Source organism: Solanum pennellii, chromosome 5 (genome assembly GCF_001406875.1).
Source record: "Solanum pennellii chromosome 5, SPENNV200".
Classification (NCBI taxonomy): Eukaryota; Viridiplantae; Streptophyta; class Magnoliopsida; order Solanales; family Solanaceae; genus Solanum; species Solanum pennellii.
In genome coordinates this window covers 1,458,354-1,485,354 of record NC_028641.1, presented here as the reverse complement: position 1 = coordinate 1,485,354, position 27,001 = coordinate 1,458,354, and the positions used below count along the sequence as shown (strand labels likewise).

The window sequence follows — 27,001 nt, the reverse complement described above, 5'->3', positions numbered from 1 at the left end:
CATATGCAAAACTCGCAAACATTTAAGAAAATTCTTTTAGAGAGAGTTTCATTACTTGAAAAAATGGATGACCTATTATCTCTACATGATGTAAACACTTGTAGATGTATTCACAAGTAAGGCATAAACAGAATCTTGATAATGTCCAAAAAAGAGCAAGTATAGACATTGTCAATAGGTTTTGTAAGTATTGTTCACATGCAAAGGCATTTCTTACTGAAATATGCTTTACTTGAGCCGAAGGTCTTTTAGAAACCACCTATGTACAAGTCACTAGGTAAGGTAGGATCTACGTACACATCATCCTTCCCAGACCCACTTGGATTACACGGGACGTGTTCATTTCTTACTGAAATCACATATAGAGTAGGATATCAAGTATTACATTCATCACATAAACACCACTTAACTTTTGTGATAACTAACATATGGACTTGAGGAATCAAAGTGAATTAGAAATAAGATGCACCAGATTAGTTCACTCCAAAATTTGGTAACAGTCGTCGTCTTTCTCCAATAGAGAAAACTGAAGTCTTTGTACTTCAATGTGAGGATATTGTCGTTAGGAACGTGGTGGATAATAGTAAGGATAGATGCTGTATATCGTCTGAACAATGGTGAGGGCGAAAAGAAATATAGCAGCAATGACAGACAAAATGGCCCAGGGACTTCTGAAGTAGGTGTGAATAAGATTGGCTCTCCATTCATTCCACCGCAGTTTGCAATAGTCACTTACCAGTTTGTGTACTAGATCAAGGCTGCTATCTGGATCCAACGTAATGTCCTTCGATAGTGAATTGAATAGCTTAGCCACAGCTTGATCGCTGCCAATTGCATTCTGGATGATGCCATTAGAGTGTAACAAGCTAACATCTTTGGCATTGTCAATAATATTATCCATGAAGAAGATGTATGAGGTTACTTCATTTCCTGCACCTACGTGCAATCTCTCGAAAGCTATTAGGTTCAAGAACATTGACTCTGTTGCATCATCCACCACGATCAGAGGAAGCTTAAGTATACCACCACGGAAGGATATGTCCTTAAGGCTTCTAGTTTTACTCATCCTGAACACAATGCCTGCTTCATGAAGCTCCATAGCAGAACGGATTATCTCATCGCCACTACTCTGGTTGCTAACTTTGGGTGCTTTCCTTGGACGAGTCTTGCCCAACATAGGATCTTCCCAAAGTATGCTCTTTCTGTAGACATCCAATACATGCAAACATTTCCCAAGTCCTTTAGCGCGGCTGTGAGGATTGCAGAAGTCCAGAATGAGCTTATTAATGCATTGCTCATCTTCCTGCTGAATGCAATCGAGTAACCCTTCAATCTGTAAGGGGAATCAGATTAGAAAAGGTCATTGATCAAAGTTGAAGTAGTTAGATAAATAAAAAGTGTCACGTAAACGAGATGTGAGCATGTGTTTAAAAGAGGGAGAGAAAGACCTTTTCCTCTTGATTTTCAATGGCAAGTAATCTTTCCAAAAGGAGCATAGGCAACTGATTTTCAAGCATCAACATATCGCGTTTGAGATAAGGCATGAGATGGAGCTTTCCATGATTGCTGAAAATCGGATCATTAGGAGCATAGTCGTACTGTTGAGGATGCTGAGATTGATCTATAAGTAGACTATCAGCAGCAGCTGTTCTCAAGACCTCCAGCATGAAACAGCCATCAAGAATCATCAACTGCAAGAAAGCATTGGTATCATTTTGCCATACAGGATCCAGCAAGTCATATGCATCTTTCAAATCTTGAGCCACTTGTTGTAAGGAGTCAATATAACATGTTAATGATTTTCCAGATCGCTTGAGGAAATGAAGAAGAGCTCGGTGCTTATGAACTTCCATAGTCTTGAGATGATCTGTGCCATGATGGTAAGGACCAAAAGAAACAACCTGAGGTTTGTAAGCTTTCTTGCTCACATCTGCAACACCAACAGGTACTCTATATATGGACCGCTTCTTCCAGTGCTCTGCCTCCACCGTTGTCAGATCCTCCACGTGCATCAGCTCATCGTTTATCTTGATCACCCACTCATTTTCCATTTCAGATAGATTCAAGCACTATAGTATGTATCAAGAGATTAACACTAATTTAGAGGCACAATTATGAAACACAAATAATAATGATGTATAAGTTTCAGAACAAGAGACCCTTATACTTTGTGAACCCATTGGTTTTTCTTATTTTCCCTCCCCAGAAGTAAGCTCCAAACTTTCTCTTTCTGCAAGCTTAAAAATACCTTGATTATGCAGCTGTTCCTCAACTTCTTTGTCTTCTCTTTATATGCTTTGCTTGTACAATAGGATAATTCACAATGTCTCTTAGCTTCAGTTGCACCTCTATTATACCAGGATTGCAACATTTATTTTTCTTGATAACAAAGCAACTGTTTTACTGTTCTATTTTCTGGTCAGAAACTCTAGCACTTTTGATCAGTCTCTATATGCCATCTTTTCGCCTTCACTTTCACGTGGAACTGTCAGCAATGCAGCACAGATAAAAAGAACTATAATATTGGATACTGTTTCTGTAGAACTACTTACGGATACACCACCTCTAAGTCTGTTAATATTAGCAAGATCAGAACTTCCCTTAAGGGAACACAAAAAAATAAGGTATCTGTCACCAACTAGGAGAAATGTTTTTCAGATCTGGGACAACCCAAAATAGTCAAGAGTTGAAAGGCACATAGAAGAATGTAAATTGCAAAATGAGATTGAAAATGAGCCATTCACCCTTGAATTTCATATATAAGAGCTTAAGCTGTCATTGTTTTCATACAGTTTAACGAGACTGACGTGTCAACTAGCCTGGGGTACAAGACTGGCGCTCCAACAAAAGAATGAATGAAGTAAATATAATTATAGCACGATAGGCTAATTTACTCGAGCTATATGTACAAGCTCTTCCCAGGAACTTATCTTGTCTCGCTTCCTTTTCCGTGTTGCCTAACACTAGCTAACAGGGTATGCGCGCCTTGGCATCTATCTTGTCTCGTTTCCTTTTCAGAGTTGCCTAACACTAGCTGACAGGGTATGCATGCCTTGTCATCTCACATTACAGCACTGAGGTTTCCCTTGGTTCAGCAACTTTCTCCACAGGCAGATCATTTGCCTTGGAGATTGATAATGTGCAGTGTAATAATCATCAATGCACCCAAACTGACAGAACTTCAAGCTATGCACATACTCTACGGGCCTGGAACTGTTGAATTGTTCTACCCACATTCCCATGCTCACGTCCTCCATCTTAAACAACTGCAGCAGGTCAAATATATGTTAGATATGATTATTTTTGTCCAGGTTTCCACAAGGGACGGGGGGAGAGAGAGGTTAGGATTATTTCACAAAGCAGATCAAGGTACTTACCCTTAGCTTATGTTTCTCAAACTCGGAAACTATGTACTCTGCAATGTCAAATGAGATGATGTAACCAGGCCCATTGGCATAGGGTGGATAATCTTCTTCAGGCCATTCCTGTCAATTCCCATGGGAAAACTGAACATCAGTAACTAGTGAATGTATAAGAGGTTCAAGGACATAAAGGAATTCATTACATATGAAGCAAACTGCCTGAGGTTCTTGATGAATCCTCTCATAACCAGATTCTATCAAAATACAAAAATGGGAGAAGAAGACGATGGTTGCAATAAGCTTGGTATCAAACTTAGTACAACGGCACTATAAGGCCAGATCAAATTGGGGATACAGAAGACCAAGCCTCTTTTCCATGGCAGTCCCATTCTAAATTAAGGTGTAAAGGGCCATCTTTTTGCTTAAACCTTCTATTAGCTGACTCTACACAGATGAACTCTTCACTGCCATTGTGATTTGCATCATTGCTACGTTGGAGCTTGGTGCATTTTGGTTTGGTGCTGCTCACTTAATGGGCTATCTTGGAAACTTCTACCATCTACTGTTAGCATGCAAAACGAGGGCTAGTCTCATGGTAGTCCTTCGGCATCACTCTCAAGGACATATAAGGGTTATGATTTACCACATGAAAACAGAAGAAACTGCAGATATAGACTATCAATTACTATGCCTCAACCCCCTCCTGGAAATCAGTAGACTACAGAATTTGAAGTGTAATACTGACAAAGTGAGAGAGTCTACCTCATAAGTGACTGCCCATTTACCATGTCGAAGGGGCTTATGGTAGTAATTGATGTTACCAACATACAGGCTTCTACCACTAGGGACTTTCTTAACTTCCTTCATTACAGCATCAATCCTTACAAATGTGTCATCGTCACATTTCATTACATACTTCGCTGTGACCGTACGGACCTGGAATATTCCACAAGTACATAAATGTTAAAAGGATGAGAAATTCTGAGGCAATAATGAGCATAATCCAATTTCATCCTCACACTTACCCCATACTCACAAATTGCTACTGTCTTCAATACAACAAGATCGTAATTGTCCATGTAAGGGACTATTACTATATCACCAAAAAATTCTGCTTCTTTCATCAGCTCCACATTTATCTCTTTTATTCCATGCTGCAGCATTTCAATTCAATTATAAGCACATGCAAGGCTCCAAATATAAGATATTGCATTCATCAATGGAAACTTGTGTCAAAGCCAATCTTACCATTGCCACAAAAAAACGGGCTACAACATTTGTTGACTTAAGTGATGGATGCTGCATCCAAGATTTTCTCACGGCCATTCTCTCAGAAAAATGATTGCCTGCAGAAAGGATGCCAATAAAAAGCTCTACAGGTTCATCGGGAAGTGGCGGAGCTTGCCACTTGGGTAACATTTCTAAATGCCTCTGTGGAGCAAAACTTGGATGTGTTGAAGGTAATGAAGCAGCAAATACAGAATGCACGTCAATATCCCCGTTAACAAACAGACCCGTCGCATCCTCAAGAGTAAAACCCTATCAACCATAAGAAAATGTTTAAACCGATATGCATCACAAAAAGGCATTAAGATAAAGTAATCTTAGACAATACTCACAGTGCGATAAGGAAAGGAAGTAATATGTCTCCCATCTACATTGATGTGATAACCTTCTAAACCAGCACTGACAGTAAGTACAAACAACTTGTTCTCTACAAAAGGGTATGGCCAGTTAATTGAAACCTTCTTTGTCCTCCCACCAATCAGTCTCTTCAACCACCATGTGGCCTTTGATTCTTCAGAGTGATCATCATCATCACGTATCCACTTCTCACATTTCACCTGTCCGTCCACTTCATTCATTCCACAGAAAATCACAAACACAGACAACACTAAGTGAGAATCTTAACCATTACCATGCAGCAGCACAGTATACATCAGAAATCAACCATAGATGTTCAATTAATCGAGGTGCATGCAAGCCAGCAGAGAAATCACGGCTATTGAAAAATAAAGCTCCAAATTCAGTTTGATCATGTTTTATACTTGATCAGACACAGCTGATTAAATCATCTATAATTAACAATATCTAGCAAGATTTCTGGTCAGTAAGAATTCAGCTCAGACAGCCCTAGAGAAGTTCAAAGTCTTTCCTTCCATATATATAATTGTAAAATTGGACATTTAACAACCAAAAACAGCACCACAACAACAGGAGAATCTAATGATTCCAACATTTCCTAAAGAAGAAGTGCAAGCATGAAGCAACCATGTAAATAACAACGAATCAGCATACGGATCGACTACAACTTAATCTCAACCTACGTGGAGTCAGCTATATCAACGCCATTATATTCTAATAAGACTCGTTTCATTACAATACTGGTTCAGTAACTTCTCTTTCAAGACAAATTCGGTGTTCACTAAACTCATTTCATTCCAAAACTAGTAAATTAATTTCTCTCTTAGGCTAATTAGCATTTCACAAAAAACTAGAGTTTCTCTAAATATGAAATTTACCCCTACCAATACATAATACAGGTGCAACAATGATTACGACCAAACAATTGACTAATACAAAAAGAAAAAGCAATGCATTTACAACATAAATTCCTCACCAGTGTCCTCACTAGGCTTGGATTTCCAACCATCACACCTCATCGCAGACCCCCACTGCATCCTATAACACGTATTCTGCTCGATCACTGGCCTTCCACTCCAATCCCCTTTCAACCTCGGATTGAAATGCAGTATTCTTGGAGGGTCCTCTCCATCAACTGTCTTCAATCCTTGCAATTCCATCATAAACTGTGAAACCATCACAGTCTCATCATCATCCTTCACCAATGTAATCTTAGGATCCTTCTCTTCATGAGCCCACCGAGGCGTCCCCACTACTGTTATATGAGACCCTAAAGTCATTCCACAAGGTATCACCATAATTTTCCCACCAGCTACAAACTCACTACCCCACAAAGACACCGAATCAGGACACGACTCAGTCCGGTTCTGAGTCCCACTCACTACCTCCCCCTGAACTTTGCCCGATTCAATATCCTGAAATAGTTTCTTCCCAACTACAAAAGCATCCCTAACAACCTTATGCAGCTCAGAAAACTCTTCCTTATCAAAACTATCAAACACCTTCTCATCAAAAACCAAACCTGAAATTCTCTTAAACTCTACCATCTTCCTATGAGGTAATGAAAACCCCATTTTAGCTCTCCTTGACATAACCCTTGAAGGAAAAACTGAATCTTGACTCGAACCACTCAACTCACCAACACTATTAAGCCTGCTAAACTTGGAATTATTATCAAAAGGTGTAGACATAAGTTCATACGATTCTAAACCAAACCCAAGTTTAGAAATCAAAGGTATTTCCAAAGTAACCAAGAAAAAATACACAAACAACAAACCCATCAAAACTTGAATCGATCTGAGTCGACTCACTGACATTATAGAGTCGAACTTGGCTCGTTTCATTTCAACCCCAAATCAAAACAACACAAATAAAAATCAAAACTTTCTTTCTGGGGTTCTTTCTTTATAGCATAAAAACAATTCTTTTCAACAAAACTCAAAAACAAACAGATCAAAAACCAAGAACAACAAAACCCAAGAACCCTAACAGTTCATCAACTCAAATGAACTCAAATTTTTCCACAAATTTTTAAACTTTTTATATCCAAATGTTGAAAACATTTAACATTTTGTCTGAAAAAAGTTATGATTTTTTGAAGTGTGAACAGATCATTTTGCTCTGTGATTGAGGCTGGCTTTGTCCGTTGTAAAGTGGGGTTCAGAAATGTAAGAAGAACGAAAAAACGACGACGTATAGTATAAAAATCTTAATAAAACGCTGTCGTTTTAGCTGAAAAAATGCGTTACGGTTTATTAATAAACTGAAAACCCTTCAGGTTTTGTCTACTTTAGTTAATTCCAGTTATTAAATCTGTTTGTTCGATTTTAATTTAATATATAATTTTTTTTAAAATTTATGATTTTCATTAAAATAATTAAATTAGAACTATATTTTTCATAAGTTTGTTGTACTTAAATATTCTATATGAAAACTTGAAATTAAATTATTGTTGAAAAGGAAAAAATACATTTTATATTAAAGAAAATAATAATTAATATAACTTTCTTTGTTTCAGTTAAACTTTTTTTTTCTAAAATAAATTGTGGCATTTTTATGGCTATGAAAATTATTTTTTAAAATATAAAAAAATTTATTTGTTTATTTTGAAATTCAAATTTGAGAAGTGGATTAATCTTAGTTTTATGTGTCGTTTTGCTTGGCTCGTTTCAGTTAACTTAATTAAGTTTATTACTTATTTAATTAAATACAAAAATTTTAAATGACTTTTTAAAAAATTATATCTAAAATAAATATTAAGGATATTCTTTTAATTTAGCACCATTAAATATAAAGAAAAGTATCATTTTTAATCAATCATAAAATAAAGAGTATTCTATTTTAATTGATACGATTGAGTATTATATATAAATTGATTGGATTTTACGTGAGATCGTAAAAATAACTTTTTAAATTTTAAGATGGAAGTAGATTTACGTAAACTTTATTTTTTTAAATTCTATTTTACAAACCTATGTTAAAGATGTTATTGTAACTTACGAAAGTGAAGCCTATAATTTCAAATTATTATTTTTCACATTTTATTCGAACATTTAACGAAAAAATTCAAGAAATTCAATAAGAAAATTATGTAATTCCGAAAAAAAAAAGAAGCCGTTGGAAGGAAAGCTTTTGGACCATGAATTTTTGGTTGATAAGATAGACTTGTGGCGTTGGCTTTTTTTTTTTTTTGGGTACGTTGAAATTTGTCCTATTTTTTAATCTTTTTGAAAATTTTTGAAATCTTGAGCACCAAAAAGTTTGTCTTTTTGGACCATTATTAACTATATATATATATATATATATATATATATATTATTACCAATAATTTGTGAAAAAGAATAACGACACCATGATGAAAAATATGTTAATTCAAACTTTTTGATAAGATTATTCAATAATCAAATAAGAAACAAGTTTAAATTTATTTAATTGATAAATTATATTTTTAAATTTTAAATTTTAATTATTTCATCCGTTTAACTAGCAAGCTCTTATGTTTATTCAATACATTTAACAGCTAAGTGGATAAAATTATATAAGTATTAGTAATATAGATATTAATTTTATAGGTAATAGTTAGTATTATTAGGATAGAGAGAGTATTTTATTAATATGAATATGTGTTATATTAACTCCCTTATGTAAATAAATATTTACATTGTCACATTTATAATTACACTTTATTCTACATTTTCTTTTATTTACATCTTAATCTTCTTATATTTTTTGTAAAATTATAAAATTTAATTTTTTAAGTTATTTACTAGGGACAAAATTGGGAAAATACAGTTAATAATTAAAAACATTGGAGTATTCATATTTTTTGGCAAAACAAAAGAACTACTCTAGGAATTCCAAAATAGTGGCAAGAGGAAATAAATAATTAAAAATATTAATAAATGGAGGAGTTTTATAATAATATGATTAAAAAAATAAGTCCTATTAGAATTAGTTATTTAATTTATTAATGGAGAGAGAAGCGGATACTCTTTAATTTGATTCACATGGTATATAATGCTTAATATTAAATTGAAATTATTTATTATTTGAATACTGACAACATAATAATAATTAGGGATGAGGTTACGATTAATTGATAGAATTCTATCAAAATTTCAATTCAATTCTTTAATTTTTTATCATAGAAAAATGTGTATCAAATAAATTGATTTTTTTCAAATTTCATATTTATAAAATATTATTTTTGATACAAATAAGTGAAATAAAATAAAAGCTAAATCTAAATATCAAATACAGAAAGACTTGACATACTTAAATATATAATTAATAATTATTTAATTTTCATGCTAATAATAACTCATAATCTAAAAAATGATTAAAATATTATTACTTCATTTACTAATAAAATAGGGAAAAAAATTAGATTAAAAAAAGTATATAGTTGTTATATTGATAATCATCCACATCCCCATCGATCGGAATACTTATACAATATTATCGAGATAATAGCACCGATAAATGCAATCAAACCAAAAAATATAAGCATGATATGTAGAATTGTATGACCAAGATCATGATTAAAATCAAAAAACCTCGAACTTTGATAACTATCATCATCATCATCATCATCATCGTAATCATCCACCTCCTCTTTTGGATGGTTGATATTACAATTAGGTTTTGGAGGTGCAACTTCTTCTTCTGAGAAAAATAGTTTTCTAGAGAGGGCAGTGGAAGGGAAACATAGTAGTATCATTATTACAACTACTTTAACAAGACAAGAGGAAAACTTTGCCATGCTTTTGTTTAATTAATATATCAATGAAACAATTCACTATATTTCACGTGTATATATAGCTTTTCTCTGTTCCTTTTTACTTGTCTACTTACCTATTAAGAAAATATTAATGACGTAGTCATTTTACCCTTATTAATTATGGAGTGGTTATGCATTTTTCAAAGTGATTAGTTATTTAATTGAGGATTTGATTTGTCAAAATAGACAAATAATTAAGGACAACTATAAAAGGAAAAATGAATAAATAAAAGTAGTAATAAAGTATCAATTTTTTTTTAATGGAATTTCTTTTACATTTTATGGTAGTTTTTATACTTTACATGTTTACTATAACCGAAAACATATATTTGGAAATTTAATATTTTTGCAAATTTTATATAACCAGAAAACATATATGGAAATTAAACTTTGTTTTTACCAAAAAAAAATAATAATAAGAAAATTACGCAAACTTGTACTTTTTTCAGCTGCAAAACTTTTGCCTAATTTCTATGCATGCGGGCGATTTTTTTTCTCCACTTTCCTTCTTATTTAATTTTCTTTATATAACTTCTTTCTTTTGATGTTTTGCAAAATTATTTTTTTAAAAAAAAATGCTATTGTTTACCAAATATGGAAAACTGTGTCCTTTTTTTTAGTTTGTTATATATCTAAAAATATAAATAATATTATAAATTATAAAAATTAATAACTTAAATAGTTAAAGTTATATAAAAGATTTTAATGGACTCTCGAAATTTTATGGGTGTCAATTTATAAATCACAATAATTTAACAATTTAAAAATTATAAAATCCATATAAAAAAGAATAAATACATAATAGAATCTATAAGCAGAATATAATATATGTGTGCATATGTAGATTTTCTTTCGTTCAACATCACTTTAATTTTGAAAAATGACAACAAATATCAAATAATGCAAAAAGCGAAAGAGAAGTAATATTGAAATTAAACAATCAAGAGATTACAATAATGAAATGTGACTAATTTTTTTTTTTTTTAAAGAAATCACTTGTTTTTCATTATTCCTTACACCTTGATAATGAAGGTGATGAAAATTCTTTCATTATTTCCATGGTTCATTATCTTAACAAAACAAGCAAAATATAAAAAATAATTAAGATTACTTCATAACAAAGTTTACTTCTCACTAAGCACACAAGTGTATTTATAATTACATTACATATAGGAAATGCATGGGAGTTTGTAGTGGTAGTTGTGATTTTCTTCTTTTTAGACAACTGTTTTAGTGACTAAATAATAAAGTCACTACATTTAATACAATATAAAGAATTTTTACGCAATTTACTTTGTTTTAATTTATTGTAATAGATAATCTATTGTATTGTATAGGCTATTAATACATTTTATATATGTATGAATACTTGTAGTTACGACCATGTAAAACTTCATCATGATATTGCATTAATCGGATCGATTAAGTGAGTTATCTCGTTATAAAATTTGAATGAATTTATCATGTATTTAATTAAATATATTATTTAAGCCGGAGGTGAAAGTTTAGAGAAATAAATAGATGTTGCATATAAAAGGAACAAAAATTAATGAAAAATTGAGTTAGCATGGTCCAAATAAGGATCGATGAGGTAGCTTCGCGTAAAATGAAATCAATATTATTTTGTCATTTAAAATATAATTCTATAAAAAAAAAAGATTTATGTAATAATTGTCAATTTAATAAAATAAAAAGTATTTTTCTCCTTTTGTAGACATATTAAGAAGTTTCAGATACAATTTCTCAAATCCTTTGATTTATGGAAAAATTTTAATTATTTTTTAGAATCGCATAAAAATGTATTTAAGTTATATTTTTCGAGGTTTTTTTTCCGTGTTATTTATAACTCCCTATGCTCCATATTAGTCAATCATTTTTTAAAATTAATTGTCTCGTTTATTAAATCAAGAAAGCATTAATTAATTTTTTTAATATTATTTTTATAATTAATTCTTTTCTTGAAAATGTTCTCAAATAAAATTGATTCACATGGTATTTTTATATTATTCTTTTTTGATTCACATGGTATATAATGCTTAATATTAAATTTAAATTATTTATTATTTGAATACTGACGACATAATAATAATTAGGGATGAGCGTACGATTAATTAATAGAATACTATCAAAATTTCAATTCAATTCTTCAATTTTTTATCATAGAAAAATGTGTATCAAGTATCTCAATCGATTTTTTTCAAATTCCATATTTTTAAATTATTGTTTTTGATCCAAATAAGTGAAATAAAATAAAAACTAAATCTAAATATCAAATAGAGAAAAGACTTCACATATTTAAATGTGTTAAAGAGACAAAGAGATTACAATTACAATTAGTCAAAAGTCACATTTATTCATATAATAAGTATGTATTTATATTGATAATATATAATGTTGAATAATTGTGACATTTAACAATAATTTAAGTTCATTTAATTAACCCCATGAATGACCTTTTCTTTCTAATTTGGATAAATTAATAAACTATATATATGTTTAAATATTTTCGTTTAATCCCTACTCTTTTATAGAAATACAAAGATTGCCTAATTTCTCCATATTTTTTCTCCACTTTCCTTCTATTAATTAAGTATATAATATAGGTCCCACTTCTTAGTCAATTTTCTTTATATATACCTTATAACTTCTTTCTTTTTATGTTTTACAAAATCATTTTTTCTTAGGCTTGTTGATATTCTGGATAACCTTTGGTGAAGAATGAATCTACTAGTCAAGATGCAAGTGTAGAAGATGCACACGACCATTATTATTTTGCTAGAGAAGTTGTGCAAAACATGAAGTCATAGTCTAGCTCAGGATATTGTTAATTTGCTAAGCTTTTTTTTTTGTGAACTTACACCATAGGATGTTTACCTATTTTTATACTTATATCAGCCTTTTGTATGGAGATTTAGCATATCAATCTTATATTTATTGTTACAACTTATAATACTTTTGTGAAATGAAGATCCAGAATTGTTGGTGGTTAATTAGAGACCAAAAATTTAAAAGCACATCTAAGACGAGACAGTTTCTTATCTCTAAAATTTTCATCTAGGATGAGACAACTTCTTGTCCCTAAAGCCTCATTTAGGACAAGGTCTGGAAAAACAATCTAGGACGACGTTGATGCTCCTCAAGAAAAATACAATCTAAGACGAGGTAGTTGCTCGTCCCTAAAGAGTAATCTAGGAAGACTTATTTGCTAGTCTCTAATGACTAGTTTATAAGGAAGAAAATCTTCTATTTGGGATGAGATATGTAGTCTCTAAAAGTAATTTTGCGACCAGATAATGGAACCAGTAGTCCCAATTAACCTTTAGCGATGAAGCATTTTAGGACGGGTGGCAACCAACCTTTTCCCGTCTTAAAAGGGACCAGATTTGGACTAGATTTCCCTTCCTTAGAGACTGTAGTGAAATGCAAATATAAAGAATTGTGCCTCGAATTGCGCCTCGAAAGGTGATATATATCACTATAGTAGATATTATATTATTAACAGATACAAAATTTTTAAAATTTTTATTATGTATATGATACACTATTACTTTCGATATAACAAATTTGTATGTATCACAACACCTGATATTATATTTTTATACCTGATACAAATCAGTTAATTTTTAATATATTAGTACCTTATAATATTATGTCTCTTATAAATTTGGTATAAATGACTACACTTGATACTATATTATAAGTTGATACAAATTTATCAAAAAACATATTGTGTATATGATACACAATTATTATTTATCACGCTTTCAAAATCGTAAATCGATGTGTCTCAGAAAATGTGATACTATATATTTTCAATTGTTACAATCCTCTTAATTTGTAATATATATATTTAGTACCTTTTAATATTATGTCGTTTATCTGATACACAAGACAACTCTAATCTGGTACATATCACAACAACTGATACTATATTATTCTGATACAAAATTTTCAAACAATTAAATATCAGATTTATAATGTTAAACAAATTAATGCAATATAATAGTATTTTCAGTATTGATTAGCATTTACAAATACATTAATTACTTAATCAATACAATGTATATTTTTAAAATAATTTTATATCAAACACAAAGCAATACAAAATTCACTTTATCATAAATTAACAATAAAAATATATAGGCAGAATTGAAAAACGTAACGTTTCAATTTATTGAATCAGAATTTAATAAACTAAAAGTATTTTGTAATGTAAACATTTGTAACAACGGAAAGAAATGTTATAATTTGAGAATTATTATATCTAAAAAAAATAAACTACTCCAAAAAAGTATTGATCTAGATTCCTCTTTCGGGAAGAAAGTACAAGTTCTAGATTGAGGCCTTTTTGTCCACATCGCACACAACAATTCATGTTTGATGTTAGTATTTCATCTGAATCTTCTTTCTTTTTTCCTTAATCTACTGAGCATTCTTTTCTATCTTGGTGGTAAGACAATTTCTTTCAAAACATATTTTGGAACCGACCAATCACTTTTGTGTGCATTGATTTCATTAGAACTGCATAACACACTAATACATACTTGTACTTATACCAAATATATTTATTATTTAATGTTTATTGTATCATTCCAAAAAATAAAATACACTTCAAGATACATTATTATAATTCGCTCAATAGATCATATATACTCTTATATTATCATACATATTAATGTCCCCATAGTTTTACATGTGTTAAATACATATTAAAAAAATAATACAAAACACATCTAAATCTATCACAATTGTCCGTTTCTATATATTGATACATTAAAAGAGCAAAGATTTCAAACATATATGATACTTTATAATTATCAACCAATGATACACAAATCTAAACACCTTACACATACAACGCAATACCCAATACATAAAATGCAACCTAATTATGAATATAGTTTGCAAATATTTGTTTATCATGAAATAGTAACAAAAGAAATTCAAAAAAAAAACAAAGAAAGTTATATGATCTGTGTATATTTGTTCACATACCTATTATTAGCAGAACTTTTAACTCATCTGCAATGGCGGAAATAAGGTTCACAAATAAAATAATTTTCCCAATCACTATTTCATCACTTTTGTATCGCTCGTACCTAACATTACTTTCTCATATTGTCGAATTCCTTAACAATATCGAAACATTCATTATGAATCTTCACAAAATTTCGCTGCAAATTTTCTTGAATCAAGTTTTTGCAGTTTTTTGGAAGAAAAGGGACACCTAATTTGAAATTTTAATTTCATAGTTATGTTATCTTTTAGGGATAAACTGATTGATAGAACCATTTTTGGGATAGAGTGATTGGTAGGAGAAAGAAACGTACGCTTGATTTGTGGGATTCAATTATATTTTCTGTTTTTAGTCCCTTATTTAGTGCAGTAAATTGATAACAAAAACGTCTAAATTAATGTATCCGCCCTTACAATTATATATCCTAAAGGTAAAAAAGAAGAAGAAGGGATTTATGTAATTAAAAAAAAACAGAGATAGAATGTAATTTGTCTTTTACACTAAGTAGTTTGCATAACTTTTACCATATTGATCGGATGAAGGTATCCCTCGTGATAATTCGAGTTTATTATAGTTTGAAAGCCGCCGAAAATATACACTCTTCTTTAGCATCGGAGGCTCGGTCGGGTCTGAAGGCACAAAAAGAATATAAATGATATGATAACAAAAGAAAAAAAAATTACAATACACCTTCAAACCTTAATGTTCTTGGAAAAATTTAGCACGACATTCCTCTGCATTATTGTCACGCAAAAATCCAAGCTCCTACAATAAAAAATGAATAAAAAATAATTAAAAAGAATAAACATGTAAATGATGTTTGGACAGAAAGGAGAAATTATATTTATATATGAAAATATTAAAATGAAGGGAAGGTAAAAAAAATTTGTAACTGATATGAAATTATAAGGCTTAATTGCTAATACTTACTTAATAAAAAAATAAATGTGATTGAAACTTGTCATAATTTAAAATTTAAAATTGAAGAAGTGTTTTTTCTAAAAAAAAATTATAAATAAAAGTAGTACAACAGAAGAAAAAGGAAAGGTAGTAAGAATTAATAGTATTAGTGAAATATTTAAAAGAAAATTGTCTTTAATGTTTTGTAAGTTTAATGGCAATAAATTAAATGAAAAGATAGATTGATATAAAAAATAATAAAAGAAAAGGCACATTAGTAATAAGGAGAAGAGATAAATAAGATATACGTAATCTTTAAAAAATAATAGAAACAGAAGGTATAAAAAGAACACATCTATGTTAATAAAGAAAAGAGATAAATAAAACATTTTTAATTTTAAAAAAAATAGAAATAGGAGGTATAATTATAATAATATTTTAAAAAATAATAGAAATAGAAGGAGATAATAAAAACTAAAATAAAAAATTATAATAATAAAAACTTTAAAAAAAAAAGAAGGTTGAAAATGACATAAGGAAAAAATATAATAAAAATAGAACTTTACGTATTTAAAAAATAATAGAAATAGAAAGTATGATAATAAAAATTAAAATAAAAAATTATAATAATAAAAACTTAAAACAAAGTTGAAAAACTACGTAAGGAAAATAAACGTAATAAAAATAGATTCTTACGTTCAGCCTTTTGAAATTCATTAATTTTAGGGAGGTATAGTATTAATTAAGTAACTAATTAATAGCAGCGTATATATGTATGTACATATAATATTATTGTGTAGAAAATAGATTTAAAGCCCTAAATTATTTTTAAAAAATAAATAAATATTGAATAAATTGGAGGGCTAAAGCTGATGTTAATTGTAAAATTAGACAAATCACATACTCTAAGAGACAAATTACATTTTATCCCTATTGTATCCATATTTATCAAAAATCCTTTTTTAGAGTAATCTGGATACTTAAAATAACATAACGATACTTAAATTATAGCGGGCGGATATTTTAATTATTTGTTTGTTTTTAAAAGTTACGGCGCAATAAAAGGGAATAAGAATTATCCCAGAATTCATGTTGACGTTTAACAAATTAAGCGTCTAATCTGCATAAACATCATGTACTAATTTATCTCATTATTGAATTTCAAATATTGAAAACTTCAAATTGTGAATCGAAAAAAAAACGAGCTTATTTACAAAAATCTGAAACACAATTTGTGAAGATTCAAAAATGAATATTTTGATCTTGTTACGACATTATGGAATATGGGAAAGTGTTGTTATATATGAGCGATACAAAAGTGATGGGATAGTGGTTGGGGAAAATATTTCTTTCATGAATCTTATTTCAGCAATTGCAGCTGAGCTGGGTATTGATGAATCGAAAAAAAATATCGAGATTAAATATGTTGTTGAAGGTAATTCGTCTCCATTGTGTATTCGAACTGATATGGGTTTAAATTGTACATAGAAATTAAGAAACATGAGGTTGGATTCGGGACGTATCCTCTAAGCATATATACTTCAGATAAAGGTGTTGAAGAGATACTGAATTTCGATGCAACAATAGGTGTCATCGTGTGTGTTGAAGAAATACTAAATTCTTGATGATTATTTTTTTTCTTGTTTTATGCTTGATGTGTAATATGTTTCTGGCTATTATTAATTTGCTAATATGATTTGAACTTTTTCATTTGATGTGATTAAAACCATGTGAATGTTTCAAGCTACAAAATGTATATTGATACTAAATATATCGAATTTTGACTGTATTATATGAAGTTTAAAGAAATTGACAAATTTATAACTTGTTTAATCTCATTTACATATAATAGTAAATATATAATGTATCTTATAACAAAATTTTGTTATCCAATGGTAAATATATAATGTATCTTATAACAAAATTTTGTTATCCAATGCAAAACAATAAGCGATACTAAATATATACAAAGTAGTATATGCTTCAATATGTTGAACAATACTCAATATATTCATTACATAATTTTGTATTAATTGTTAAAGATACACAAATTTATTTTTTGATAATAAAATATTTATCATATACTTAATAATATTATAGATTTTGTGTATCTGATTGTAATATTGTATCATACATTTGATTTACTGGAAAACTACGATATTTGGAGTAAATTATTTTGTATCAATTTGTGTAACAATTGCGTAAATGTAGTATCAGGTATACTTTGAACGAAATTTATATGATATCATCATTTATTTTGTAGATCTTACTTTTACAAAATAATTTATATGTACTGTTAATTAATTTATATAATTAAAGACAAAAAATTGACAAAATTATAAACTATATTATACATATATATATATATATATATATATATATATATATATATAGATTATTTTATGACTCAACCTGTTGAACGATACTAAATATATTCATTACATAATTTGTATTAATTGTTAAAGATAAATAAATTTATTTTTTGATACTAAAAAATGTAGCATATACTTAATAATACTATGGATATTGTGTAACTGATTATACTATAGTATCATACATTTTTTGTTTACTGAAAAAGTACGACATTATAAGTAAATGGGATAATACTCAATCACCCCCCTAGCATTTACTCAAAATCCCTGAGACACACCTTATCTTTGATGAGGTCCTATTACCCCCTCCAACTTTTTTTAAGTAATTAATTACCACTTTCGTACCTACGTGGCAATAATAATCAGAAAGGTTGATCGATTTGTTCAACACGCGCCGGACCCCACTTTTGCAGCTTTTGAAAAATTGACTATCAGCTACTTTTACACTTTCCAAATTCGAAAAAGATGGTCATTTACGTTTTCAAAATTACTTTACCAAAAAGAAGATAAAGGAACAAGGAAAGAAAGGAGGAAAGTTTAGCTTGGTTTCAAAAAATCAACAAAGGTTAGAAATTTGATTTTAAACTGATAGTTGATTTTCGATGTTGAATTTTGATAGTTAGTTTTTGTTTCAGTGCTGCATGTGTGGATCGATTTCAATCGTGAAAGTGTGGGTCGATTTCATTCAGCAAGAATTGTGGTTGAGTTGAGTTCAAAGGTTAGTTTTTTCTTCATTTATTTTGTTTTTTGTTATTGTTATGCTTAGATTTTGTAGGGGTTATGATATGTTGTTAAATATTGATTTCGATTTTGAGTGAAATATAACTTTAAGATTATTTTTAGGGTTTATGTTATGGTTCTGTTAGATATCAAATTTCGTATTTTTAGGGTTGATGTTATTCATATATTCATACTGTCACCTTTGTTGTTATGGGGTATGTAACTTGTTATTCATACATTTATATGAAACGTGTTTTGAGTGTGGGTTGGTTGGGTGGTATTATAGTTGTGTGAGTTATGTTGTTATAATATGAAACATGCAAGAAGATAAAGACGAGTTGGGTGTTGTGTTGTGTTGTCTTATATTCTGGGTTACAATAAAGTAACTTCATGTTGGGTGTTGTGTTGTGTCTGTGTGGGTGTGGGGTTAAAGTTAAATAACATTATCCTAAGAAGAAAATATATGTTGGGTGTTGTGTTGTGTCTGTGTGGGGTTACATACCTAATTGTAAGAAGATAAAGATATGTCGTGTATTGTGTTTTTTATGTGGGGTATTGTGTTCTGTATGTGTGGGGTTGGGTATGTGTTTTCTTCAACTTGAATTGTTTTTATAACTATTTGGGTATGTGTTTTCTTTAGTCAATTATTATATTCTATTAGCAACTTTTACTTAATTATTGTTATGTTTATGCATATAGGTATGAGTGGGTTTACATTCATTACTTTAAAGTTGTATCATGGTGGGGCCTTATTGTATGAAGGTGATAAAGCAAAATATGTGAGTGGGTTAGTGAGTGAATATTATGATATTGATGTGGATACAATATCATATTTTGAGATTAAAGACTATATTAAAGAACTAGGGTATAGCCCAAATTGCAAATTTAGTGTCCGGCCACCTAATAGTTGCATCTTAGGAGATATTGACAATGATGATATTCTCTTAGTAATGTGTAAAAGTTTGCAAAGTGGATCTGTTTTGGAAGTATATGTCCACATGCCTTGTGAGGAATCTGGTTCAACTTTTAATAAAGTTGGGACCACTGAGGCTAGTGGATATAATGAAGTAGGTGAGGCTGATTTTAATGGGGTAGATATAACTATAAATACTACCTCAAATATTCCTTCTACTTCAAACCCAACAGCTCCAAATAGTGATCCATCAGATTCTGAAGATAGTGAATACTCTGTAAAAGTATCTGATGAGTCAACTGAAGAGAGTGATAATTCTGAAGATAGTGAAATACTTGAAGATGATCAATATGGAAGTGATGTTCATGAGGAGTTAATTCAACTGAGGGCTGAGAAAAGATCTTTTCTGAGGAGAAGAAAAAAAAGGAAAAGAATTTCTGCAGATACTGAAGAAGTAGCATGTGGTAATGCTGGAGCAGGTCTTGGGTTTGATGAGACAACTATGAATAGATGTACTTTAGAAGAAAGGTTGGGGGGGTGATGAACCATATTATGCAAGTTCTGATGCTTGTAGTTTTGAAACTGACACAGATGATAGTTGTCTAGAGGAAGGTGAAAAAATGAAGTTGAAACTGCCTAACACAAAAAGGAAAAAACATACCATAGAGAGAGTCACATTTGATCCCAACATTAAGAAGATTGTGTGGCAATTGGGTATGATTTTTGAAAGTGTAAAAGAGCTTAGATTGACAGTCACTAAGTATGCAATTCAGAGAGAGGTTCGGATTGAAAAGTGTGTGAATGAGCCAAATAGAGTAAGGGTGAGATGTTGCAAGGTAAATTGCAAATGGTTGTTATATGCAAGTTTGGACAAGAAGACTAATAACTTTGTTATTAAGACTTACATGCCAGTCCATTCATGTCAAAAGGCTACTAGGAATTATTTGTGCAACTCTACATTCATTGCTACTGTTTTCAAAAAGAAAGTTATTGAACAACCAAATATCAGAGTGTTCAAGTTGCAAGAGTTAATCCGTAAGAAGTATAATGTGCATGTTGGTAAGACCATAACTAGAAGAGCAAGAGCTAAAATTTTGAATGAACTTATGGGTGATCATGTTAAGGAATTTGGGAGAATTCTTGATTATAAGGATGAGTTGCTGAGGTCTAATCCTGGGAGTACTTGTGTGGTGAAGCTAGGAGAAGCTAATGCATCTGGCAGGCCAGTATTTAAGGCATTTTACATTTGTTTTGCTGCATTCAAGATGGCATTTATGTCAGCTAGAAAATACATTGGTCTGAATAGTTGTTTCTTGAAGGGGGTTTGCAGGGGTCAATTACTTATTGCAGTGGCTAAAGATGACAATAATCAAATGCTTTCACTTGCTTGGGCTGTAATTGAAAATGAGAACACAATCACTTGGAGTTGGTTTATTTCTCTGTTGAAAGAAGACTTGAGATTAGGAGATGGAACAAGTTTCACAATTATGTCAGACATGCAAAAGGTAAACTTGTTTTAAATTATCTGTTGGTTTATTATTTTTTAAACTTAATTATCTAATGTTTGTTGTAACTTGTAGGGACTGGATATAGCTATAAAGAAGTTGCTGCCAGCTTGTGTGGAAAGAAGGTGTGCTAGGCATATACTAGCAAATTGGTCAAAGAATTGGAGCGGGCTGCAAAGGAAGAAGCAGTTTTGGAAGTGTGCTAGAAGTACTTTTGAAGTTGAATTCAGAGAAAATCTGCACGAGTTGTTTAAATTAGGTACTGGAGGTACAGGTATAGTGGATGACCTAATTTACTATGATAAAGAATATTGGTGTAAGGTGTATTTTAATTGTGAAGTCAAGTATGATGCAATAGATAATAATATGTGTGAAAGCTTTAATGCTTGGATTTTGTCTGCAAGGCATAAAACCATTATTACTATGCTTGAAGAGATAAGAATTAAGGTCATGAATAGGTTAGCTAGGTTAAGTGAATTTCCAAACTCTTGGATAAGCAATTTCTCTCTAATGGCAATGAAAGTATTAGAACAAAATATTGATAAGTCAATGGCATGTAACATTGAGTTTAATGGAGTAACTGACTATGAGGTTTTGGATGGATACAAACAACACACTATATGTTTGAGAAAGAGGGAGTGAAGTTGTAGATCTTGGATGTTAAAGGGTATACCATGTGCACATGCCTTAGCTACAATGTTGCATAAACAATATGACCCACATGATTTCATTTATCCATGCTACTCTAAAGAGAGGTACTTAATGACTTACTCACATTTCATACAACCTATGAATAACATGCCAATGTGGCCTGAATCAAAAAATCCTCTTGTTGATCCACCAGTGATAAAACAAATGCCAGGCAGACCTAGAAAGTTGAGAAGGAAAGAGGTTGGTGAAAAGAAGATGTCTGGTAAATTATCTAAAACAGGACTAACTATGACATGTAGTCTTTGCCATGTTAAAGGTCACAATAAAAGAAGTTGTCATTTACGAAGGAGTGATGGAGTTAGTTCTACTGCAGGGAACAGAGAGCTACCCCTACTTCAAATGTTGAAGAACCATCAAGTTCAAAAAAAGAAAGGGAAAGACCAAAGGTACATTACTATTTTGTCACTTACTTTTAAAATGTAATCAACTTACTAATATAATATCTTTTTTTTTTGCTAATTAGAAATCAACAAATATTGAGAGTGAGCCTGTTGCCAAAAGGGGGAGAGGCAGACCTAAAAACACAAGTGCAAATGCAAGTGCAACAGGGGATTCACCTACAATTATTACACCTCCAACAACTTCAAGAACAACAAAAGCTACAGCAAGTGCAAGTGCATCAAGGGCCTCTCCTAGAACCACTGCACCTCCTACAACTTCAAGAACACCAACACATGAAGCAAGTGCAAGTGTAAATGGTGTTGGAGTATTATCAAGATCCAGGAGTGGTAGAGGAAGGGGTAGGGGATTGGGAAGTGCAGGAAGAGGTAGTAATCATCCACTTGAAAATTGGTTTACATGTTCTCAAGGTAGTACAACACAGGGTGTAGACCAGAACACAAATGTTGCACCAAAGGAAACTGCTACTACCAGGAAAGAAAAGGGTGTTGAAAACACAACTCAATTTAAAAGGCCAAGAGTCACTGGTATGGGTGTGTTTGAAGCTAAAAATGATTTCAAAACTTTCAATGTAAGTATTGCGATAAATTCATATTGTTTGTTCTCTAATAACTTGCACATTTGTTCTCTAATAATTTTAGTTCTCTAAAAATTTTGTAGCCTGGATTGCCAAGTAGCACAATATTAGCCGGACCAAAGAGAGTTTTGAGATCAAGTATTGTAACTGGGGATGTTGATTTCAAACCGACAAGTGGATTGAAGTGGAAAGGAAATCAGGAAATCACAACTAGAAGGCTCCAGCTGATTAGAGATCAATCAAGGCTTTCAAACCCAAATGCTCCCTCCTCTTCACAATCTCGACACCCATGGAAACTATAATGTTGATATCAATGGTGTTTTATCAGTACTTTTTTGGTGGCCACTATAAGTACTATTTTATTTCATGTTTGAAGGAAAAATAAATATTCCTATTTTTTGTTATAGTACTGAAATTATGGGTACTTATGCAATGTGAAAACTTTATTTTGCGTATGTGTTGTGACTTGTATAATTTTGGGCACATTTAGATTTTGTACTGAAAATTTGCTCTCAAGCAATGAAATTTTGGGCATCTATGCGCTGTGACTATTTCTCGGCACTTTTACAATCAACTTTGTACTTAAAATTTGCTCTTAAGAATGATTAATACCTCTTGCTTTACTTCATTTTACAACTTCCAACACAAACATATCAACATGGCAAATAGAGAATTAAGACTGTTTCAAACACAAACAAATTCAACTTTACATTACAATAGAGCAAATAAAGGTTTCGTTACCACACAAAATTATGGAAATTTCATATGATCCTTATACCTACCAACTTGGGTTAGAAAACTAACAAATACAACAACAAAACAAATCATCACACAACAAAGGAATTTGCCAAAACAACAGCCTTTATTTGTTTTCTTCATTTTCATCCCTTTCATCTTCTTCTTGTCTTTCAATTCACCCATTTCTTTTACGTTGTCAACCTTCTCCTTTGAATTGATGTTCAGATTTTCATAACGATTTTGAAGACTTTCACCTTCATCTAAAGGAATTTTCTCTAGTTTTGACTGTTCAATGTTGGAATTATCAAGTTGTTCCAGTTGCATCTTCACACGCTCATAATTTTTTTCTAACTCGTTAATCCTATTCACCAATTTCGGAAGAATAAAACGAGATCTTTCATCAACTCTCTATGTGTCTCTCCATCTAAAGAAATTACAGTTTGTGGCCTCATAGTGAGGACAAGACCAAAATCGTCTTCCGGGATTGCGATTTGACCAAGACGTCTGCATTTGCAGTAAGATTCCATGCTTGCATCGCACTTCCGCGTTAAACATTGAATCGTTCTCATCCATACACAACTTATTCAACTCGGATTTTGTCATAACCCTAACTTTATAAACATTGTCAAAAAAATAAATATTAATAATCGACATAAAAAGATGTAAAGAATATATTAAATTTTACTTTACATTTTCAAATTAAGGAGCTATTTAACTTGAATGATAATGGAGCTTCTTTAAAAATGAAGAACATTGAAAATGTTTTTTTTTTTCAAAAAATGAAGACAACTACTTTAGAGAGAAACATTAATATTTATTTTTGAATTTTTTCAAATTACTTTGACACGTGGCTAACTTTTATTGGTCATTGTTAGCTAAAATCTTCACTCACGCGCCCTACATGGGTGAATTCACGTATATTGCCACGTAGGTACGAAAGTGGTAATTAATTACTTAAAAAAAGTTGGAGGGTGTAATAGGACCTTATCAAAGATAAGGTGTGTCTCAGGGATTTTGAGTATAGGCTAGGGGGGTAATTGAGTATTATCCCTAATAATAATAATGATAATAATATGAGTGTAAAGGGATAAATATATTTGAACATACATTGATGGAGGGCTAATTTTATATGGTATCATCAGTTATTTTATAGTTACTGTTAATTAACTTATATAATTGGAGATAAATATTTGACAAAAGAAATTCTTCATATTAATAAGTACTTTGTAATATTGAACAAAAAATAGAAGTTGTAATACAAAATATCAATTAACGTAAGTTCAACATAATAGAAACCTAACTAATCAACATCAACCAATACACCTTTTGTCTGTGTAGTATACCCGCTCTCTAGCCTTGTTGGATCGTCGCTATCACTAATATATCCAGCCTTGACTTTGTCCATACCATATTTCCATAACAGTGTTCTGTATCTGTTGATACCTTATTTTGCATGCAAATTTATACTAAATAACAGCAACACATCAAACTTAAACATCTTTGTATTTCGTATGCAACATAAAAAGATACACAAATACAACATAATTTCATTATTCTTTATATAAAGATACAAATAAGTATATATAATAAACTGATACTTAAATAGTATATATGATACATTAATATATATATATATATATATGTAAAATACCTAAATTAACACATAAATCAGTTTATCATGAGGGCACATAAATACGGAAAAAAAATTGATACTAAAAAAAATGAATCAGCAGACTAACAAATAAATACAAAATTCCTGATAAAAAATAAACGATACTTAATAGAAACAAATAAATCATCAGACTAACGTAAAAATACCAAAATCCTAATGCAAAATAATCCATAATTAAAAATCGAAATCACCAGATTAACTTAAAAATATGAAAATCACGATGGATATGGAAACAAATGTACATACCTTTGATAGTGTTGGTCGAACCATCGGATGTGCCGCCTTTCTACCCCTTTTGTTTGGGGTTTTTGGGTCGTTCGAACTAGATGCATGTTTGCTCTTTGACAAATTTCTCTTGCTAGAACTTGGGTTTGTCATGACAATAGTGTCATGCAACGATGTATAACTCAAATCTACGGAGATTTCGATTCTGTAAAAAATTTATAGAGTTTTAAGAATAACAAAAACAGTGAAAACGCAAAAAGGAAAAAAAATGAAGAAACGTAATGGGGAAGATGATATACCTGTTTTTGGACTCAATTTCGGATGATTAGGGATAAGAATCGTTTGAATTTCAAATTTGCTTTGAATTTTTAACTTAAAAATTAGGGGGAAAGTTTTGGGCGAAAATTTTGAGGAAGGTGAACTTTTGTTTTACTTTTCCAACGTGAAAAGTAAGTAAAGTATTATTAGGGGTAAAAAAAGAAAATTTTAAATTTTAATAAAAGAATAGGAAAATATTAAAATTGTGTAGTTTAATAATTTTCCCATATTTACTATGGCTACTGTGCTCCCTTAAATTTACATACTATGCAAGTGTAATAAGTAGCCACAATGTCATTGAATTTTATGATACTTCCTATGCATACATATTAATATCATAATTAAAGTTTATCTCTCTATATAGGCTAAAGTCATCTACGGCCCCTTAAAGTTGTCCGCATATTTCATTTAGACACTTCAACTGAAGCTAGTACCTATTAAACACCTTACATATTCAAAAGTGATTCCTATTATACACAAAAAGCTGACATGTCAAAAAGAGTGTATTCACACTCTTAAAGCGCGTGAAAGAATTTAAAAATATATTTTTTCTTTTTCTTTTCCACTTACACCCTAATTAATAAATACTAATAATAATTAATTAATTAAAAAATAAAGGAACATTTCTGTCTTCTCCCCATCTTTCCTGCAACTATTCATTCTTTACCCACACCCACCCCCTCCACCTTTCTCTCTTAACCTCTCCAATTCTCCAATTCTTGTATGATATTGATTTCTTTTTTTTTTTCAAATAATCCGACGAAATTTTATTATTTTCGTTGAAAATATATTTCAGCGGGGCTGATTATTTTTTTTCTTGTAAGTGTAATAAATGATCATCAGACAATAGGCGAAAGGTTTTAAATCTTAATTAACGCTAATAGAATGATAGGTGAATGAGGGGTTAACTTAGACAGGGATCAATGATATAATATCGACACGATGAAAGGGATAAAATTCGAGAAAGGGAATGATTTACATGTGGTTGAAGTGCAGCAACCCAATAGAAAGGAAAGCAAGATCCGACGGAGAAGAAGAAGGGTTGAGGCAATGTTTACTGGTGGCTGAGGCGTAGTAACGAAGAAAAATACGTTCGCCGAAAGAAAAAAAAAAGAAGGAGAGTGGAGGGTGGAGTGGGGTGGGGTGGG

At 30.8% G+C, this 27,001-nt stretch overlaps 3 protein-coding genes and 2 pseudogenes across 3 annotated transcripts; 2 read left to right on the top strand and 3 right to left on the bottom strand.

Annotated features, from left to right (window-relative positions):
- Nucleotides 1-342: 342 nt before the first annotated feature.
- LOC107020520 (UPF0481 protein At3g47200-like) lies at nucleotides 343-2,589 on the bottom strand. Its single transcript, XM_015220923.2, has 3 exons — nucleotides 2,249-2,589; nucleotides 1,449-2,069; nucleotides 343-1,333 (listed from the first exon to the last, which is right to left on the bottom strand). The coding sequence occupies exons 1-3, from the start codon at nucleotides 2,369-2,371 to the stop codon at nucleotides 563-565; spliced, it is 1,515 nt and encodes a 504-aa protein (XP_015076409.1). The 5' UTR covers nucleotides 2,372-2,589; the 3' UTR covers nucleotides 343-562.
- A 136-nt stretch (nucleotides 2,590-2,725) lies between these two features.
- LOC107020724 (hydroxyproline O-galactosyltransferase GALT6-like) lies at nucleotides 2,726-7,161 on the bottom strand. The gene is made up of 7 exons (XM_015221190.2): nucleotides 5,983-7,161; nucleotides 4,982-5,217; nucleotides 4,611-4,901; nucleotides 4,388-4,516; nucleotides 4,125-4,298; nucleotides 3,378-3,485; nucleotides 2,726-3,266 (listed from the first exon to the last, which is right to left on the bottom strand). Exons 1-7 carry the CDS (start codon nucleotides 6,848-6,850, stop codon nucleotides 3,057-3,059), a joined length of 2,016 nt encoding a protein of 671 aa, XP_015076676.1. The 5' UTR covers nucleotides 6,851-7,161; the 3' UTR covers nucleotides 2,726-3,056.
- Nucleotides 7,162-19,947: 12,786 nt separating this feature from the next.
- Nucleotides 19,948-21,855, top strand: LOC114077321. Its single transcript, XM_027917163.1, has 2 exons — nucleotides 19,948-21,213; nucleotides 21,289-21,855. The coding sequence occupies exons 1-2, from the start codon at nucleotides 20,329-20,331 to the stop codon at nucleotides 21,853-21,855; spliced, it is 1,452 nt and encodes a 483-aa protein (XP_027772964.1). The 5' UTR covers nucleotides 19,948-20,328.
- A 316-nt stretch (nucleotides 21,856-22,171) lies between these two features.
- Nucleotides 22,172-23,235, top strand: LOC107019185 (annotated as a pseudogene).
- A 415-nt stretch (nucleotides 23,236-23,650) lies between these two features.
- Nucleotides 23,651-27,001, bottom strand: part of LOC114077320 — an 8,467-nt pseudogene continuing 5,116 nt past the window's right edge.

What these genes read in the sequence shown, in the direction of transcription:
- LOC107020520 (XM_015220923.2), bottom strand. Translation starts at nt 2,371, where the DNA reads ATGTTGCAATCCTGGTATAATAGAGGTGCAACTGAAGCTAAGAGACAT. An exon ending in GGAACAGCTGCATAATCAAG is followed by an intron (nt 2,070 to 2,248) that starts GTATTTTTAAGC and finishes TACATACTATAG; the next exon opens with TGCTTGAATCTATCTGAAAT. An exon ending in TTGAAAATCAAGAGGAAAAG is followed by an intron (nt 1,334 to 1,448) that starts GTCTTTCTCTCC and finishes TTCCCCTTACAG; the next exon opens with ATTGAAGGGTTACTCGATTG.
- LOC107020724 (XM_015221190.2), bottom strand. Translation starts at nt 6,850, where the DNA reads ATGAAACGAGCCAAGTTCGACTCTATAATGTCAGTGAGTCGACTCAGA. An exon ending in CTTCCTTTCCTTATCGCACT is followed by an intron (nt 4,902 to 4,981) that starts GTGAGTATTGTC and finishes TATGGTTGATAG; the next exon opens with GGTTTTACTCTTGAGGATGC. An exon ending in TTGAGAAACATAAGCTAAGG is followed by an intron (nt 3,267 to 3,377) that starts GTAAGTACCTTG and finishes GACCTGCTGCAG; the next exon opens with TTGTTTAAGATGGAGGACGT.
- LOC114077321 (XM_027917163.1), top strand. Translation starts at nt 20,329, where the DNA reads ATGAAGTTGAAACTGCCTAACACAAAAAGGAAAAAACATACCATAGAG. An exon ending in TTATGTCAGACATGCAAAAG is followed by an intron (nt 21,214 to 21,288) that starts GTAAACTTGTTT and finishes TGTAACTTGTAG; the next exon opens with GGACTGGATATAGCTATAAA.